The sequence below is a fragment of the Ictidomys tridecemlineatus genome, chromosome 6 (assembly GCF_052094955.1).
Source record: "Ictidomys tridecemlineatus isolate mIctTri1 chromosome 6, mIctTri1.hap1, whole genome shotgun sequence".
In the NCBI taxonomy this organism is placed as follows: Eukaryota; Metazoa; Chordata; class Mammalia; order Rodentia; family Sciuridae; genus Ictidomys; species Ictidomys tridecemlineatus.
In genome coordinates this window covers 29,876,344-29,897,540 of record NC_135482.1, presented here as the reverse complement: position 1 = coordinate 29,897,540, position 21,197 = coordinate 29,876,344, and the positions used below count along the sequence as shown (strand labels likewise).

Here is a 21,197-nt window from a genome sequence, read left to right as displayed (position 1 = left end):
TACTTATACTGCCCCCTTCCTTCTCAGCCAAGCCCCTTTACTGTGAGGACAAATTCCTAGCAAAAGCCCAGACATATAGCTAGTATGATCTTTTCTGGCCTGCACAAGATTTGAATGAAAAGGAAAACCAAAATCAATCTGTGTTAAAATACCAAGTGTTAACAGAATTAACAGGACAAGATGAGCATTGGGATCACTGGATCAACCACCATTACTTGCAAAGCTCAGAGCAAGATCGATTCTATGACCCTATATTTGATTCTAAACCATATATCTAAATATTTAAAAGTTATAAATCATGCTAACAAATACACCTACAAAATGATATAAGACCAGGTTTGATTTTAGAATTTAGAACTACTCACAATTTTACACTAGAAACTAGAAGCATGACAAGCCTCAGTTTCCTGGAATGAAGTATCCACCTTCTTGCTTCTTTTCTCATTCTTTACGGTGTTCCAAGGTTGGACAGACTCTGTGTACATGGAGGGCAGAACAGTCCTTCATCAACAGCTTCCCCATGGCCACTGTCTGAGAGCTACCCTGGGGAAAAGTCTATATAGCCCAGGAAATGGCCATACAGTGATCTCAACCATAAAATCCAGCCTATCTCCTGTACTAGCACACTCGGAGGAGCATGCTTTCATGATCTTGGGGAATCCTTGCCCAGTACAAGTCTCTCAAAACACAAGGTTCATGGAAATGAACTTGCATTCTTTGCCTGAAGGCTGTATCAGATCAATGGAAAGAAATCTCAGAGACAGGCACTAGATCCTTCAAGTAGTATTAAGTGCTTATTATATGCCAGGTTCAGGGCATGTAAAGAAGAAAAGACATTGCTCTTTCCTTAGAAATAACCATAACTTAATGGAAGAACTAAGCTAAACACTATGCATAATATAATTGCATAATGAAATGCAGGTGGATGTCCAAGTAAAAAAGTTCAACTCCAAAACTAACTTTCTCACACACATTTTTTTCTGAGGAACCCATAAACACAATTTTTCTGCTTTGAAGCAAAGAACTGCTTCTTAAAATCTAGCAATTCATCATTAGCAATTCATCCTTCATCCCACAGGGGTACCAGTGTCAGGCTAGCCATCACCTCATGCAGTGTTGTAAATCAGCATTCCTGCTCAAGGAAGAATGCTCACAGCAAGAAAAGTTTTACAAAATCGGTGACTACTCAATGTCAAGCTAAATTTTCAGGTGTGATATCTCATTCTACCTATTCCATACCTCCAATATGGCACACATACCATTATAAATTATTAAATCACACATTGCATCATTCATTATATTACAAGTATTTAGAAGGAAAAGACTTTATCTCTGTAACATCTAGCAAAAGGCTTGATCTTAGAGGATGCCCCTTTAACACTTGCTGAATGAATTTCAATTAAGTTTACACAAAGTAGGCTCTATTTTGAACGTCGTTCCATAAAAATTTTTATTTAATACAGTATAATTTTCTCATGAAATTATCCATGTTTTTTCTTGCATTGGTTGTCAGAAAACACAATGTTGTGTAATATTCACAATATGCATATCTGGATATGTGAGAAACAAACAGGAAGTTAATTAACTTATTAATTAACTATTTGCTAACTTCCTAAACAAATAGGAAGTTATCTACACTAGTCTTTTTCTTTCTTTTTTTATTAGTTGCACATGACAATACAATGATCTTGACATATCATACATTTGAATTAAATGGGGTATAATTTCTCATTTTTCTCAGTGTACAGGTTGCAGAATCACATTGGTTATACAGACACGTATATACATACAGCAATACTAGTGTCTATTTTATCCTGCTGCCCTTCCTATCTCCCCTTTCCCTCCCTTCCCCTCCCATCACTTCTACCTGAAGGCAAAGAAAAGGTAAGACTTGCAAGACTTATACATTTACCAGGAAGTATTCAGAAGTCACCCTCATATGTCCCTCTCAAAATGTGGGTGTTGACGTTCTCATCCCTAGCATCTTGTTTGGAGATAGTGTCCTCAAAGAGGTAACTGAGTTGAAATGAGGTCATTAGAATGAGTCCTACTCAAATAGACAGGAGGAGTAAAAGGAGGGGAGAGGGTATGAGAGTAAGAAGGAGAATAGAATGAATTGGACATTATTACTCTATGTACATATATGATTACACGATTGGTGTGATTCTACAACATGTACAACCAGAAGAATGAGAAGTTATACTCCATTTGTGTAGACATATCAAAATGCATTCTACTGTCAGGTGTAACTAATTAGAAAAAATCAAAAAATATGGCTTGTATCTTTATAAAAGGGGAAATTTGAACACAGAGACACACAAAGAAGAAAGGTAATGGGAGTAGTACAGGAAGAAGACAGCCCTACTTAAAACCAAGGAGGGGAGCCTACAGCACATCAGATTCTCCGCGCACAGTCCTCAGAATGAATCAACCCTGCTGAGGCCTTAATGTCAGACTTCCTTCCCCCCAAACTAGGAGACACTCATTTTGATGCTCATTTTGGGGTATTTTGCCCTTGCAAATAATATACTAAGCATCTAATAAATGTTGTTATAATTTTTTTTATCACTGCTGCATTCTGAAGAGTGGAATCATAGACCACCAGTGAAAAGTCATCGAAAGCATCTGCATGTGCCAAAAAAAGCAACTACCCAGCATTGGCTTTATGAAACTTAAGCTTAAAAGCTCTATTTGTATATTCAGGAGTCAGCAAACAGGTTCTGTTGGCTTTTTTTTTTTTTTTTTTTTTTTTTGGTTGCCCACTTATTTTGTCATTTCCTATCTTTTTTTTTTTTTGGGAATTTGCTATTTTCTTCCTTGTTAATAGTTTAGCCCAAATTACCTTTTTCCTAATCACAAATATAAAAACAGAGATGGTTAATACCATGCTCCACTTGACCCTTTACACAAAGTTTATCAGAATGAAAGTTTCTATTTATTCAGAAGCAGCATATATATATAATCACATTCAGGCTGCCCTTCAGATTTTTCTCATTCCAATGGTTCTTCAGCATGCAGTAAAAACATGCACTGAGAATCTGTGCTTCAAGAAAAATATTTTGGAATGCCTTCTCAGGACTCTTTCATGTTCAGCAATATTTAATGCTTTAGAAGACACAGATCTGTTTGTTAAAGGGGATTATATGATGGCTCCTTCCTATCAGCTTCCATCCAGGTAGCTTTTTAACTTACCTATTTTATTACATGATGTCTCTCAAATTTGCTGGCACAGTTTATATTTCTATCTACCCTGCATGTAAACAAAATGATTATATCCAATATTACTAAAAATAAGCATATGAAACATCATTAGAAGCCAGAAACTAGGTGGAATTACATCTTATAAGATATTCTTTAAAATATTTCTAAGAACATTAATTCCCCAATAAATATTGAACAAGGGGATACCAATAACCACAGTTTGCATGAGCATGTAAATATTTGTCACAAAGTCTTAGTAAATTTCTAAGCTTTAAGAAACTCTGCAGTATAACACCACAAAATTATAAAAACATCACTTGAAAGCAATCCTTATAGAGATTTTTTTCATACTTTTTTTAAGTTTGAGGAACAAATTTTTTAGTTCTTGTTTCTGTCACTGTGCAGATGGTTAATTTTGACTGAAATTTTAAATCTAAATAAAACAATTATTATTCAAAATGCAAAATAAATGGAAATAAGTTTTCAAATGAAGTCACTTTTGCATTTATAAGCATTTATACTTCTGGAGTTATGGAAGTCTTAAAACTTCACTAAGTCTTTGGGGACACCGTGGTATTAAATGTTATTTTACATGTCTTTTTCTCCATTGTTTTGTTTTCATGAAAGGAAAATATTTATTTTTCAGTTTTGAATGTAGCACATCCCAGCAGATATATTTTATAGTTACCAATTAAAAGATGGCGTTCAGCAACTACCCTGCATAATAAACCAACTTTGTCTCCTATCACACATCAAAGTGTAATTCTTTGAAATTCCTCAGATGTACTCATCATCAGACTGTAACCCTGAGGCTTCATTGAATTTGTTTATGATTTGTGTATTATTATTGCTTAGGGCCCAGCTTAAAATTTCGATAAAGTAAGAAAATGTGAGATTTCTTCCATTAAGAGTATTGCAAAATAGAGATCAAAGGCATAATAATTTTACTCCACAATCTGTACGATCTAACTTGATTTATGATTAAAGAATGATTTTAATTCTCAAACTTTTAAACTTTATTAAATGTTGTGGTAATGCATTGAATAAATTCCAGACCTACATAAATACACAGGCAGCTGTTTGTAATTTGCATTTTTATCAGTTTTGAAAGAGCACAATGTACTTCCTGCATCTTATTTTCAGAATTTGCATTTTATCATCTTTGGCTATCCAGTATATAGTATGGAGTACTTGAATATCTCATTCTTTGAATTTTCATTGTTGATTGTAAATCAGATGATGGCTGGCACTTATCTCTTTTCTCATTTTTCTCTTCTCTCAACCTCCAAGTTTACTTGCTACCATTTCTTCTTGGCTCTAATAATAGAATACACAAAATATTTTATTTTCTTTTCCAGCCTTTTTCAGGACTTCAATAATCATATTTCCTTTCCTAATTACTTACCATAAAATCTAAAGGCAAAAAAAAAATTAAGCTTTTGATTTTACTCATAAATTTTCAAAATGTCATTCAAACTTCATCAACTTCTTTTCAGTGCTTACTGAGTATTGAATTTAGAGGGAGGAGGAATGGAATGGAGATAATACTATATATAAGTCTGCACTCTGAGATATTCACAATGAACAGAATGAACATTCCATCATATAGAGACAGGCACTGCCATTCACGCCAGCTATATCCCTATCAGAAAGGACTTGTGGCCTTGAGGGAAAGCTGGCAATGAGAATGATGTCTCTGGTTGCCTTCAGCTCCTGGCCCTGATTCCCACAGACACTCAACAATTTCCTCTCCTTCTGCATTGTCCTCATAGAATCCAACAGCATTTTCCCAAAAGGCTCCTCTCACCCATTTACACTTCTCTGGCCTTGGCTGCCAGAGCCTTAGATGAACAGACTGGTGGCAGCTTGTGTTTTCTGCCTCCTTCCCTCTAGCAGTCCATCTGTCCCCTGGGAAATATTGAAATTGCTGTTCTGTGCCCTAGCAAGAACATATGGGGGAAAAAACACAAGCTAATCTTTCTCTTCATATTTTTTCAATGACAACAATTGGAAAAGATGAGTTCTGGAGTTACCTATTTCCCAATCAAAAGCAAATAAGAAAACAAAATTTATTTTATGATAGATTGTTAACTTTATAAACTAATTTATGACAACCATTTAATTTCTAGAAACTTAAGTCCCTGCATTCTTATTGATGTGGAAAATGTATCCAGCTCTTTTCACAAAAATTTAGTCCAACCCAAGTGATTTCTTAATCACTTCATTTTCATATTAAGTCACACTTACATTTAAAATTTTTTCTCAAGGGTTTCCTCCCTACCCCACCTCTTTGCTGTTGATACTAATTTCTGATATTGGGACAAAGGGAAATGTCTGCTGCTCTGTGACAGCTAGGAAGAGAATATAATTTCAATAGGCTTGACTTGCCTGGGTCTTAAATGGAGGTTCCGCAAACTTTAATGTGTACCTAATCAACTGGAGATGTTGTTAACATGCAAATTTTGACAAAACAGGTCTGATATGGAGATTCCACATTTCTAGCAAGCTCCCAGGTGATATCATTACAGTCGGTCCTCAGACCATACTTTAATTAACAAGGTGGTGATGCTGGGCTTGGTTTCTACTGATCTCTCTGGCAAAGACCATCAATTGTGCCACAATATGGTTTAATATGTTTCTCTTGTAGTGTAGCAAAGGATACATCTAAACATTGTATACAACTGCTGCACCTACTATTCCTGTTGATAACGAAAATAATCATATCAAAAGTTTTTCTGATAACAGGCAAAGAGAGGGTGGAAATGTAGCTCAGTGGTACAGTGATTTCCTAAGCATGCATGAGGTCCTGAGTTAAAAAAAAAATTGGCAAAGAGGAACACAATAAAACAAGGTAAAATTAAATTCCTAATAGACAAGAGAACTTCAAAACTCCAAGTAACTAAGTGTGCATATATATCTTGAAAGTTGTATTCATTTAAATTTTTCTCTAAAATATTTCTTGAACTTAAAAAACTTGTCATTCATTTTCAGAATCATATGATACCTTAAAGTAAATATTTACCTGGATATATTTTTTCAGTTTTTGAATAAGGTTTTGAAAAAGGAATTCGTTTTCGCCAGGCTGAACCATTATATGAAGTTGACATATATTTGTCTGAAAAAATAAAAGAAGACTGCTACTAAATATTCTCTAACTTTAAAATCATATTCCAAGGGTGTTTCAAAATTACAAACATCTCAACAGTGAAGCTATTCTCCGAATATTTCATTTTACCATTTCGAAGCTATGGCATCAGGGATATAAATGAGACCACTTAAGCTATCACTGATCATGGTTATGGATCTCTTAATTGACTATCCCATTCCTCAAATAAGGTTCTCTCCCATGAGGCAAGCTGGAGAAGAAGGTGATGTCTGGATACAACCAAAATATTTCACTGCCTTGCTTTATTGTAATTTAACATAAAATCTTGCTACTTTTGTAGAGCTTTATTTTTTTTTAAATGCGGTATAGCCCAAGTCATGTTTCCTTCCATGAATTGATTTCCAACACTTATATTTTTGTTTGCATGTGTTACTATGAAGCTGTTGTTCTCAAAGCATGGTTGGTAACAATAAAAAGAATTTGCTTTTTCCCCTTGTCGACATTTGCATTAATGATGTAAAACCAAAAACATCACTGAGTATAATTACTGGCACCTTCACAAAAATCTAGATCCTAGCAACAAACTGTTCTATTACTTGTATTCTTTTCAGCCACCCACTTAGAGTATAGTAGTAATAAAATAATTTTATATTATTTTTAATATATTATTTATTATTTTATTATTATTATTATAAAGAAAACTAAGGGGCAGTTTCACCTAAGAATTGACACCCATATCTCAGTTTATTCTAAAAATGAATAGAAAAATACTTTAAAGCTAACTTCTTATTTAAGTTGTTGAAGAATCTAAGAGTCTAAGATTTTCCAAAGTATATAACATTTGAAACTTCACCAACGACACTGTGAACATGGAAAGACAGAAACATGAAATTAAATAATTTTAAGTGGCATTTTTTGTTACATTGAGATAAATGAAACCCAACTTCAAAACAGCAAAATTCCTCTGAGACAGGGAGAAAAGAGATTTGGTTCTCTATCCCCTGTGGCCTTGTTCTTCCTGACATACACTATGACTTTGCTTATTACATGATGAAATGATTTAGAAGCAATCTGTGCATGGTGGGAGAGATGAGAGGTTGTCAACAATATTGCAGTTAACCCCCAAAGTAACCCTTTCAGAAAGTAATCATGAAGGCCTAAAGAATAGCCTGACAGTGATAACTGAACAATGCAGTTAGTGGAACAAGAAAATGTCAACCATTAAAAAACAATCCCCCCTGGTGAAATGAAGCTGTCCAGGGGGAACAAAGTACAGTGTTCTGAGGCATAACTCCAGGGAGGTACCATGTCAAGTCATCTGCACCCAACGTGAGTTTTCTTCCATAGCCTTTAAATCATGTGCATCACTGCACAGGGAAGAAATCCTCCCTCTCCTTCACATGTTATGATGACAACCCAGAAAAAGAAGAGGGGGATGAGGTATAGTAGTGAGGATTAGCCAATCCATCAGGAAATTCCATGGGAATGCAATCACAGACACAGTAAACCACATCAGTCAAGAGCCTCACCTGAACAGAGGTTGAGTTTGGGTTCCTTGTTAACATCAGCTTTATGGTAGGATCCATTTGGGGGTCTGCTGCGGGGCGGTGCATTCAGTGGGACAGTCCTGACAGTATCTCTTTGCACGTGGATATAAGCTGAATTCTCAGCATTTCGGGTTTTATTATTATGATGGTAACTCATTTTATTTTTGGGATTTGGGACCTGTACAGCTATAAAACAAAAGTGAGGGATAAAACTGGCTTCACATCCGTAAAAAGTATATTGTACTTTTAGTATTTGATAGTATAATGGAAGGCAACACAAGCTAAAAGAATTAAGTTTAGAGGAGTTAGGTTGATGTCTAACATTTATGGTACATGACAGTAAGCTGTTTTCCACAAAGAACATATTTGATATCTAACCACTTTTTAAATGACAATTTAGAAACATGAAATATATTGACCCTTTACCTCTCCGCATTCCAGAGCCAGGAAAGTTCTTTGGTTCATCATAAATCCATTTTCTTTTTTTCACACCTTTAAAATGAGGCTTCCTCACTGGCTGGACATCATTCACTTAGAGAAGATACAAATTTTTACAGTTTTTAAAGAGATTGTTTCATGTGAAAGTCACTGTAGGTGTTAATTAGATATCTGTGCAGTCAAAAACCAAGCAAGAAAAAAAATGGACTACCCCAATACTTTACTTTTTAAAACAAAGGGTGATATTTACTGTTAAGTGACACAAAGCAAACTATCTTGTAAATGGATGACAAAATCTTCAACAAGCAGCTTTCCTTAAAAAAAATAAAAATAAAAATAAAAGCTTCCTTCCTAAGGCCTGTGTGGATTCTTTTAAAAGAACATAAAAATGCATCCCAAATATAACTATAAATTTCATTTTTATAGTGCTATTTTTAAGTAATTTTTCCAACATAAATCTTTTTGTATTCTTTTAGTCCAAAAGCCTTTTAAAGTCTTAAGAAGTTGAGTATACAAGGGATTTGGTCAAACTACTGAAAAATCAGAATCTGTAATACTAAATTCATAAAATTTTCACTTTTTACTTGCATCTTTTTACATCAAAGTTTTATATGAGTTTTTAATTTTTCAGGAATTTCTAAGTTAAATATTTCCAGGAAGCTTACAATCATTTTGTAGATGAAGATATTCTGTTATTCACAAGTGTCTACTGAGCAAAGGAAATGAATATCAATCACACTGTGTAGATTACACTTGCTCTCTACAGTAGACTGATAAACCTGTCTTTGCCCTAGCTCTCGACCTCAGTTTAAGTTTTAAGCCCTCAATGAAGCTCTGATTCACTGCCTCCTCCTCAATATCATGTCCTGCCTCTGTTTCCAAACTCTCAGGCCTGGGAATTAGAAATTGTATTTTTAACAAGTGCCACTACACCAAACATGGTTTCCTGGGAAAAGGCATAATTGTTCCCCTTCAGTGTCTCACTGGAAACCATAATTATTTTAGGGGTTCAAGAAATGAAATAAGGGCCAGAAGGAAACAAGAAAGGAATCAGGAAGATTCACAAGTCTTAATGTATAAAGAGAAATAGTTCAGAGTATTGAATAGCAAGAATAAACAAAATCAGGAAAAACAATCCAAAACCCAATGTATTGCCAATATATTTCCCTACATGGAAAATTGTAAATGTTATATACTAGTGAATCTTCTGAAAGTAGTATGTTATTATTTTAATGTCTATATTAAACTAGTGGGAAAGCATAAAATTTACTAGGACCTACTTCACGATTCATTGTTAGAATTAATACAGGAATACTTTGTCCTTAATTCTCAGTCCTGGATAATTTTCAAATCATCTCTTTTTTTCTTTTTAAAACTCTATTTCAAATAAGCAAAACAAATCCACACTAAGACACATATATTTAAGGCCTAAAAGTGATAGAGCTAATGTCTCACTTGAAGAGGGGTCCTCTCTGCACTTCATACTGATATTCTCAGTAGCATTTAATACATGCGTTGTAGGTACTAGTCGGGTAGTTAGGGAACGCTTTGGATGAGGACTGTCCTTGTTATCTTTTAAAGCAAATTAAAAAAATAAAATGTCAATATTAGTAAAAGAAGCATTTCAGTTGGTATTTCAGTTTTCAAACATTATATGGGCATACCTCTTTAGAAATATAAATGTATATTAATTTTTAGAAAGTGTCATTAAAATTTCCTAGTTGCCAGACTGTACCTCAAATATTACTGATAAAATCTGGAATGACATGCATTATTCTTCCATACATAAATAACATAATAGTGGCAATAATTTTAATGTTTTCATGCAAAAGAATTAAAAGGTTGTTAATTTTACAAGTAGGTCCATTTATAATTGACTTTCTGAAAAAATAATTTAAATGTAACAACTTTTATTTGCTCTATGCTTTGGAGTGGGACTATCCAATTAGATCTCTACAATGACAAAAATGTTCTGAATCTATGATGTTCAATATGGTAGCCACTAGCTACATGTGGCTACTAAACACTTGAAATGTAACTGAAAACTGAATTTTTAATCTTTTTAAATTTAATTAATTTAAATGTAAACAGTCATATATAACTGATGCCTCCCATATTAGTATAGTTTTTAAAGAGTTTCTTTGATAAATTGGACAAAACTTTTCCAACTCTGATCAGAAAGGTAAAGAGATTAACATGACTTTTCATTAAAATATTTTAACACAAAAAACTTTATGCTTGAGGATATTTAATAGTCAGCAAAAAAAGTAGATGAAATGGGTTTACATTTTATAATTATAGAAAATGTGAATCCCTCTAATTTGAGGTTAGTGGTACATTTTGGCTGGGTCTAAGAAAGGTGCTCAAGCAGAGAGGCTCCCAAGTACAGTAAAAGCAGCATAGAACTATTGAGGATAGATTTTGTTGTTTCTCTCAAATATTTATAAACTACAGTTGGCAGTGATCACACTCAAAAAAAAATTCAGTCATTCTGCTAATAGTTGGGAAAAGAAAACTGAAAAGGGATGTGGTATTATATTCTAAGATAATCAATAACTTTAGAGCTAGCAAGGCTCCTAAAAATTATGTAGCCCAACAGGCTAATTTTTTAGAGTAGGAAATTGAGGCTAAAAATGTTTAAATTCCAAGGTTAAACAATTAGGGACGGAGCCAGGACTGGAACCTCATTCCTACTCAGTGGATACTGTGATTTATTACTTTCCCCTCTTATACTGGTGTTTCTATAACAATCAAGCTTTATGTTTAATTTACCTATCCAAATTACAAATGGGTCAATATTACTGAATGATTCATTACCTTTATTATTTGAACATTTTGGTGTGGTGATTTCCTTCTCTTCACTTAAAGCTTCACTTTCATCTACTCCAAGAAATATGATCCTTTGTGGAACATAACAGTCACCTCCTAAGACAAAAACTTACTGTCAGAAGCAACAAATGGCAAAAAGTGATACAAAGCTACCTTTCAACACAAGAATATCCTCCACAATATCCCTTTGTTTGCTTTTGTTTAAATACTTCAGTGATGCCATCCCTATTCTCTAAATGTATCAAAAATGCTTACATGAATACATAAGTATTAATGTGTAGGTATAACTGAATACCCGATATACAAACTTACATATAGAAAATTGCAATACAATGTACATATTCCACAAAATTAATTCCCCTTTAACTTATAACAATCTTTTACAGCTACTCAGAGTAAATACCCATAGTTGCTTTAAATATTACTTACATACAAAATTTTCAGATCCTTCACCACACAAGTTACCCTTTCTTAAAATCAAAGATTTATTTCAAATAACCTTCTTTAAAAATAACACCCATATCTGGACTAACCTGTGGAAAAACCAGTGGAAGTAATAGAATAACAGCTGATATTTATGGAGCATTTTTCTATGTGTCAGACCCTCCACTGAGTACTTTCAATGACTCATCACATTTAATTATATTTCTATACTACTCTTAATAATTCAGTGTGGACTTACCTTAGCTATTTGATAGTGGAAAACACATTACTGAATTTTTTTGAAACATTGAGGGCAAAAAAATCACTTTTATCCCCTCACAAACTGTATCATGTCAGGTCTTCCCCAATTTTAAGTCACCATTAAGGTCTTTCTTGAACCTAAATGTAAGACTTTGTTTATCACTGCTTGTTTGAAAGATTTGCCTCATTGTTCTAGCATATTAACTTCCAGCATCTGCAAGTTTTCCAAACATGTCTCCGTTAACCCAGTCACTCAATATATTTAATACATTTAAACATACAATCATTTATTATATAAGTATTTTCTGAATTCACACCATGTGCCAGATATTCTGCTTCAAAAAATTATCTGTGGTAATTGATTATACTTGGTTACTGGCCTCATGAAGCTTACACCAAAACAATGATAAAAATTTCAGAACAGAATCTGGTTTCTTCCATGAGCAAATAGCTTGTATAAGAAGAACTTTCCTGCCAAAAGCAATTGCAAAATATCCAAAACAGATTGGAAAACAACCCACTGCACAGAACTGTAATGTCTGAGAGCAACAGAGGCACACATGTAAATTTCACATCTCCTTGACCTGGTTTTCTTCTCTTTTTCCATGAAGGTATTTCTAATTCATTATGCAGGAAAATACATTCCAAGAAGAAAGTGACTAACCAACTACTAAAGAGAAAGAGTCCAAAGTTCAGGTGGCACAGTGGCTTCAACCTGGGGGGAAGTCTGACAAAGGTAAAAAGAGCAAAGAAGCACCCCTGAAAAACACACACTCCATGCTTTCCATACACAAAGTGGGACCCCAGAAAACTAGCAAATGAGCATCCAGGAGGCTAATGAACTGATCAGAGATGTTGGCAACTGCATAGTACTTTGGAGGCAAAATTTGGAGTTCAAGCTTCCCTAGAGTAGAGAGATCTTGGCAAATATGGAGGCTCTCATTACAAACCCAGAAAAGTAATGTTTTAGGAATAAAAGTCTTGCCCTCGGAATAAGGATCTTATCTCAAAAGAAAAAGTAAATATTACATAATCTACTACACATCATTCCTGATAAAGCCTAAAAGCAAACCATGACATAATTGAGGTGGCCTGCTCATTCATAGTTAGCTGCCTGCGGGGGTGGGGGGGGAGAGTTTCCCTGTGGGAAAACAACCTCATTCATACTCTATATATCATTATTATCCACAATGTTCAACATGTAATTAAAAGTAGAATGTACATTAAGAAACAGAACAATTGGCCCAAAACCAGAAGATGAAGTATATCCTCCTAATAGGGAACAACAGAAAGTTAGAAAAAATAATGACTAATATCCAAAAATGACTGAAGGGGAATTTAATCAGACAATTCACACAATTATCAAATAGAAAGTAGAAATTTAATACATGGAGTTAAAAGCAGAGATGTACAGGATTACTAAGCAGGACAAGAAGTTGGCAGAGGGGCTGGGGCTGGGGCTCAGGGATAGAGTACTTGCCTCACACGTGTGAGGCACTGAGTTCAATCTTCAGCACCACGTAAAAGTAAATAAAATAAATGTACAATTAAAAAAATAAACAAAAAGAAGTTGGCAGAAAGGATCCAAATTTACCCAGTGAAATCAACAAGAAAATGATACTTTTAAGTGGGCTAGAGATGTTAGAAATACAACTTGGTAAAAGAAGAAGTCAAAATGGACAATAAATCCACGAACATGTGTTCAACATTATTAACAATCAGGGAAATCCAAATTAAAATCACAATGTGAGATCACTGACAAACCACCAAAGTAGCTAAAATCTGAAACTACTAAGTGTTGGTAAGGATATAGAGCAAGTCTTCTCCCCCAACACACACACAAAATGAGTGCATATGCCTTTAGAAGACATGTAAACGAATGAATGTCCACAGAAACCACACACTGGAAAATATTTCCAGCAAAGCCCTATTATTGGTACTCTTGGGACTTTCATAGTTTTTCACAAACACAAGTAGAGAGGTAAAAGAATTTGTTATGGGACCCACACATTCCTAGATGAGGTCTAATAAGCTTTTAGGCTAAGCCTTTTTGTTTTAGTTTTCATGCAGAGATGAATGGAGGATGGAGGCATTAGGGGCACAGCACATCATGGACAAGAATTTAGCTCTAGGGCAGGTGGGGGGATTTGAATTCCAGTTCCAACACCTTTTAGTGAGGACAGTCTCAGAAGGGTCACCTAATGCTTCTGAACTTTGTTTTCCATTTGATTAAAAAAAAAGAAAATAGACTCCACCAGCATGAGTTATTTCTATAACTTAATAGAAATTATTTTAATCCATGAAAGATACATATGTGTATATGTGTGTGTGCACACATGTGTATACACATTTCCCCTAGAAGCAGTGGTTTAATATTCACTAATTCAGTGTTCATGTCAACTTTATAGAATATAACTATATGCATAATAATAATCAACTGCATGTATGTGTGTATTGACAGTGTGTCTGTGTGTATATGCACATATAATATGTTATATATGTATATGTATACATATTATCTCTCATTATATACATTCACATACACACACATATGTGTGTATATACACCCACATACACACATCTGCATACATATAGAAATTTACACAGCAGTGTAAAAGAGCTACTGTAATAATGAGCAACATAGATCAGCCTCATACAACTAGTGATAAATAAAAGAATTCAAACTAAAAGAGTATAAGCTGTACATTTCAACTTCTGTAAAGGTCAGGAATGCAAAATTAACCTATGGTACTGACATCAGATTAGTATTTACACTTAAGAGGGGACCCTTGACTTGGAAAGGAGAAGCTCTCTGTAGTACCACAAATATGGTTATATATGGATGCATATGCATGTAAAATTTTATTGAGCTATATACCAGTAGAGTTACACACTTTATTAAATTCAAAGCTCAATAAAACATTAAAATAATAAGACTAAAGTGTTTTCCTTCAAATTGAATATTGACTAATCAGTCATAACTTTAAATTTTTATCCTCTTTCTCTGAAGAATATTTTATCAATTTGGAGGCTTAAATAGGTTTATGTTGTTCTCAATACCCAGGAGATTCTTCTGTCTGGGAACACACAGACCATTATAATGCTTAAAGAATCAACAGGTCTGACTATGACAGGGCTTGGGCTGAGGCTCAATGGTAGTGCACTTGCCTGGCATGTGTGAAGCACTGGGTTTGATTCTCAGCACCATTTAAAAAACAAATAAAGGCCTATCAACAACTAAAAAAATAAAATAAAAATAAAGAATATCCTGAAATGAGGAAACCCATTATCCCAAATGACAGAATCTTAACATTCTTTTGGAATGGTTGTTCAATCGATTATTGCTCTCACATTATTATTATTAAACAGAGTAATAAAAGTACAATGACAGTCTCACATTTTCTAAGACCCAATTAAGTAGGAAATACATTTCTGGAGTCACAACATAAAGGAAAGTTTATTTTTTATGTGAAAACATCACATTACTAGTAGTAAAAAATAACCTTTTAATAAAAAGTGTCATATGATTTAATAATATTTCACCAAAATGTACAACTAAAGCTGATTGGATGCAGTGGGTCCGAATTTTGTACTCTTCATTTACAGTTAAATCTTATTGCTTCAAGAAACCCAAATGAAATTTTTAGACTGAAACTATTGCAGACATAAGAAAGGAAAGAATCAAACTGTGTTGGCACCAGGAAAAAAAGAATTGACAGAAGAAAATGACTAAAAATGTCTGAAGCTGGAACTGCAGAAAATATCACCAATGCGCTTCAGATGCACTGGTCCTTACCAGTACCTTCTAAACTCCTTCCTGTTCCCTCACACATTCTTCCTCCCAGCTACAAACTTCTTTCCTTATCCAAAAATCTCTGTATCTTTTTGTTAAAGCTTAGAATTTTCTGTCAGAGGAAGGATTTTCTGAAATGCTTATGCTAAAAGGCAGGTTTCAAAATGTTTAAGTTACAGTACACAATTAGGATGTGATGCCTTGGCACAAATAAAATACATATGTATATTTAAATACATCTGTCTTGACATAGCCTAACTCAAAGGATTTATTAGGGCCCTCTTGTGTTTATAGTTCTATGATAATATTGCACATGCTTAATTTTGTACTCTTCATTTACAGTTAACATTCTTTTGGAATGGTTGTTCAACCAGCTTATTGCTTTTAATGGTTGTTCAACATGCTTAATATCTGAATTCGTTATAGCCAGAAGTTGAACACACACACACACACAAAATCAGTTCTAATGAAAATACAAAAAAATGAATATCTTGCACAATGAATATAAATTCCTAGAGACATTTGTTAGAGATACAAGACTTTGAAAGCATTTGATTTTCAAATGTTACCTCCAACACCCTGCATTACACATGAAAAAGACCAAAAAACAAAATGACACAAAATTTCCTTTGGTGATAATATATTCAGAATCATCTAGTTACAAATTAACTCACCTCCATTTTCTAGAGTAGCAATGTCAGTCCTTGGTTTCCTATCCAATGATGTTTTGATCTCACCTTGCCTTTCAAATAGGCTAAATTTTGTTGGAACTGTAAGACCATCCCCTAGAAACAAGGAGGAAAAGAAATAGTCACTCCAGGAACCAGTAGGTGAGTAAGTAAGAAGTCAATGATAGAATTCATGATGAAAGTAAATAGATTCAAATCTAACACAGGGCTGGGGATATAGCTCAGTTGGTAGAGGTGCATGCATCTCATGTACAAGGCCTTGGGTTCAATCCCCGGCACCTCAAAAAAAAAAAAAAAAAAAAAAAAGCTAATACAATTCGTTGTTTACATGGTAATCTAGTGAAAAATATATAAATACACAAGTTTTAAGCAAACATTGTAACTGTCAACAAAGCATCAAACAAATTAATTATCCTATTTGTATTACTAATCAAATGGCAATTTAAAAAATTTAAATAAATTAACACTATTGTGTATACATAATGTTTATGCATAAGGATTAGCTAAAACTATTTTAAAAATTAAAAAATCTTTTAAATCATAAAACAAAGCAAAATACATATAAGTGGATTTTTAATATTTATTGCTAACTTGTTTTTTTTTTTTCTTGTCTGAAGTGCAGGACTGCAATCTGTTCCTCCTCAGATATTTCCCATATTCTGCCATCTGTTTGATGGTTCATTGCTGCCACCTACTGCCATATTTTCAAATAGTTTGCCCCTTACAGATTAGCAAGTAGGTAGTTTATCCTGTACTTTCTTAGAGTCATCTTGATCCTTAGACATTACTACATACACACCTCTCTCTCTCTGTACCTCTCTTTCTCTTCCTCTCTCTCCTCTCTCTCTCTCTTCTCTTTCTCTTCCCCCACAGGAACAGGGAGGCATTCACTTCTCTCACTTCTCTCCTACTCCTACAAAATGTGTTTTTAAGCTTACCCTAAATGCAAATGCAAAAGAACCATGTAAATACATGACATTCATGGATTTCTCTGAGTTCCTGGTTTTGTATCCAGAACATAATGCTCTTCTTATCCTGCTTCAAGGGGAAAACATTAAATAATAGCAAAGTCAGCTTCACCACACCAAAGGAAAAGCTCCATGAAAGACAGAACCTAAGAATTCTGCCCACCAGAATTGTACTAAAATTGTTTGGTATATAGAACATATTCATTTAATAAATAATATGCCTTGCTCTGTCACCCTATTATTCTGTGATGCCCTTTTTTTACTTTCTTGGAACTTGGTTATCTTTTTCTGTTTAGAAAAAAATCTAGACCTATTTCACAGGGAGAGTTATTTCACAAATAAGATTGTAAAAGCCAATGGCTCACAGGATTACTGCATGAGGTGTGTAGTGTCACCATGTGTTTATGAAGTCTATCTATTCTGTGGCTCCTACAGGAAAATATCATTACATTAATAGCAGCTTTTCATAGAAAATTTGGGTCAGTGAGTAAAAAACACTTCCTTCCCACTCTCAAATCTGATGCATTATTTATCACTTAGTATATATTATACTAAATAATTTACTTTCTTTCACACACAAGTCACTTTTAATGTTGCCTTTTCATTTCTTACCTTCCTGCAATCCACTGCCATTTTCCAAAGGTTTTTCTAGCTCTTTTTCCACTGTAGGAGCTATGCTTTTTGATGATGAAATATCTGGAGGAGTATGAAATCTATAGTATTCACCTAATCTCCCATAAGAAAAGAATGGTTAGTATGTGCATCATATCAAGTCCTGAAAAATCCACAAATGTTTGATTTCTTACCAGATTTATAACACATCTCCTTTATTGCTCTTTTTTCTTCAATTTCTTCAGGAGTCTTTGTCCATAAACTAGAAGCATCTATAGGATATATTTTTTTTAAATTAAATTGTCCCAAATCCAAATAATCTGAAAATTTGTAAATCAGAAAGAAAAAATCCCAAATATTGTTTTCATGGATGGATTATTTTTTTAGCTTTTAAAATCAAGAAATTCACATACTCATAAATGTTTCTAATTGTTATCATTTTAAATATTAGAATCAGTCAAGACAAAACTATATGACTAACCATATATAAGAAGCTGAAGGCACAGAATCACACATTGAGATGGTATCTGGAGGAAAATGTACGATGATAGATGTGGAAATGTAACGTGCTAAAAATAATAGTTGTGCATTCCTAAGCACAAGGGCAGTGGTGGCCTGTAACCCATAGAAGGACATGTTCCAGGGAAGAGACAGAGTGAAGTTTATTTTCCTACATGTCTCTCTTGGATGTACATACTGACAGACACCACTGTGCTGTGGTTTTATGAGAGGGAAGGCAGAGGCTGGGGATATATAGCTCAGTTGGTAGAGTGCCTGCCTCTCATGCACAAAGCCTTGGGTTCAATCACCAGCACCATATAAAAAAACAGAGAGAGAGAGGAAAAGAGGAAAGGTAGACCTGTGTCCTTATCCTCTTCATACTCTTGTGAGGATCCCCTGGGATAATGCAGATGATAATGCATCATATATTATAAACTACTCTATAGATTTTCATAATGCCAAGGGTTCTTTGTAAGACAAATAGATGATTAATAGATATGCAGATGGACAGATGACACACATGTAATCAATGAGTTTTGCAACAGTTGTTATATATGAATGTGAGAGGTCATTTGCATCTCTTCAAGCATCTGCACATAAACACGAAATCTTCCAGTCATCATGCAGCACAACCTTCCAATCCAAATGATCACAAACATATGCAGACATGAACAAATCAGAACATAATTATTTATTTAATAAAATCAAAATGAGTTCCTCATCAAAAATCTGCCCTATATATTATTACATCATAAGCCTCTGGTAGCCAAACAACTATGTAAAAATACTGCCAGTTTTTTAATGTGCATTATAATCTGATGAAAGGTTTACTAACCATTTTGTTCCTCTCCTTCCTCCTCTTCATCCTCAAAGTTAGTTTTTAAAACTAAAGGATGATGAATGGGTCGTGTTATGTTATCCTGAGGTTTCAGAGGTTCCTGACTGTGGTTCACCGGTGGAACTCCTTCCTGACTTTCTTTCTGTAGTGTGGTATCTACAGAGAAAATTAATATTTTCAGCCTCTTCAAGACATCTCTTATGGTAAGTATATTCCATGACAAACCAGTGCTTTCATGTTAAAATATATTTTTAATTTTAGAAAGATGATTAAACCATTTTAAAATAAATATCAAAAGTTTGCCCACAACTCATGAAAAAGGGTGCCACTTCATAGACTGTAAATGGCCATTTGGTACATCAGAACTTTTGGCCATACAGGCAGTCCCGACACGATGGTTCAACTTTACAATGGTGTAAAAGAAATAGAAATTCAGTAGAAACCATACATCAAATTTTGATATTTTTTCCAAGGTTAACAGTAAGCAGTAGATACTTTTTTTAAGTGATAGCAACTCACAGCTCCCAGCCAGCAATGCAATCACCGGGTGAACCCACTGACACTCCACCATATACGGTGTGGCAAAGTTATGATATATGGTAGATAGAGTATATTAAATGAATCTTCAACTTAAAACTAAAAAATTTAAAACAAAGGTTTACTGGGATGTAATTCCGCATCTTCAAATGTAAATTGATCATAATTGTTATTGTAATCATATATTAGATCTGTAAAATAAGAAAAATTTGCTTATCAGATTACAATACCTAACAAAGGTTGACTCATAAAAAGAAAGAACTTAAAATAATGGCAGATTATATCCAAAAAAAAAAAAAGAAAAAGATCCAATGAGTCTAGGTTTTTGCAGCTGGCAGATATAACCTGGAAATGAAAGAATGAAAACTACAAGATCTATCTACTGGCTGGACACTGATTACAGTGCCCAAGACTCTAAGTCTTACTTAAATGCACTTTAGCTTTGAAAACTAATCCCAACTAGCTAACACATGGATTTTCTGTGATTATAAATCAAGTTCCTTCTGTTCTCTAAATCAATTTTTATCAAATCTGGCTAATGATCAGAATCACCTAAAGAAATTATGCAAAATACTTTTGGGGTCTTTGCTTTCTGAGCTTCTGATTTGGCAGTCTGGATTAAAGCCTGGAAATATGATACCCATTTTAAATGTCTCCAGTAACTAAGAAAACAGCCAAGTGTGGAAACCACTGACCTAAATCAATGACCATCCAATTAAAACACTGGATTATGGTAAGTTGTTTGCTGGGCATGCCATTCCAATAGTTCAAATGCAATCAATCCTATTCCAGATCCTCACCTTTCATGTAAATTTCTCCACTATATTTGGTTTTCATGAAAACAGGCCTCAGTTCACAATATCATTTTCTCTGCTTTACAAAATAATGGCCTACCTTTTACCCAGGCTAAAATTTATTATATGAAATTTATTACTCTAAAGACACATCTCCTTTACTGATTATCAAATTACCGTGAACCCAAAGAGCTGTCTTCATTTACTTTGATTTATATACCATACTACCAGGAGAAAATTATGGTATGAGAATAATGTTCCCCCACCCAAAGCTGTCCTGATCTCAAAACCCTCCACATATGCTGTATAATATGCTAGGAAAATTAAGGTTGAAGATGGAATTAAGTTTGCTAATCAACTAACCTTAAAACTGGCAGATTGTCATGGGTTATTCCTGTAGGTCCAAAGTAATCAAAAAGAATCTTAGAAAGTAGAAGAGAACCAGGAAAAGAAACACAACAATAGAAGGTCAGATGATATGACCCAAGAAATCAACTCCCAGAGAATCCAGGAGAAATGTAGCCTGCCAACACCTTAACCCAAAGATATCTGTGTCAAATTTGCAACCTATAGAACAGAATAATAAACCAGAATCATTGAGGTCATTTGGTTTGTGATAATTTGTTGTAGCAGTAATAGAAAACTAACACACAGAGTATT

General features: G+C 34.1%; 1 protein-coding gene across 1 annotated transcript in view; it reads right to left on the bottom strand.

Moving 5' to 3' along the window:
- Nucleotides 1-4,170: 4,170 nt before the first annotated feature.
- The window catches only part of C6H12orf50 (chromosome 6 C12orf50 homolog), a 34,406-nt gene continuing 17,379 nt past the window's right edge, over nt 4,171-21,197 (bottom strand). Inside the window, exons 4-13 of the mRNA XM_078015814.1 lie at nt 19,204-19,362; nt 18,062-18,187; nt 17,868-17,981; nt 16,273-16,383; nt 11,110-11,217; nt 9,748-9,864; nt 8,281-8,385; nt 7,837-8,040; nt 6,224-6,316; nt 4,171-4,518 (exon numbers count right to left, since the gene is read on the bottom strand). Coding sequence (XP_077871940.1) covers nt 4,493-4,518; nt 6,224-6,316; nt 7,837-8,040; nt 8,281-8,385; nt 9,748-9,864; nt 11,110-11,217; nt 16,273-16,383; nt 17,868-17,981; nt 18,062-18,187; nt 19,204-19,362 — 1,163 coding nt within the window. The 3' untranslated portion in view covers nt 4,171-4,492. The remainder of the gene's footprint in view (nt 4,519-6,223; nt 6,317-7,836; nt 8,041-8,280; nt 8,386-9,747; nt 9,865-11,109; nt 11,218-16,272; nt 16,384-17,867; nt 17,982-18,061; nt 18,188-19,203; nt 19,363-21,197) is intronic.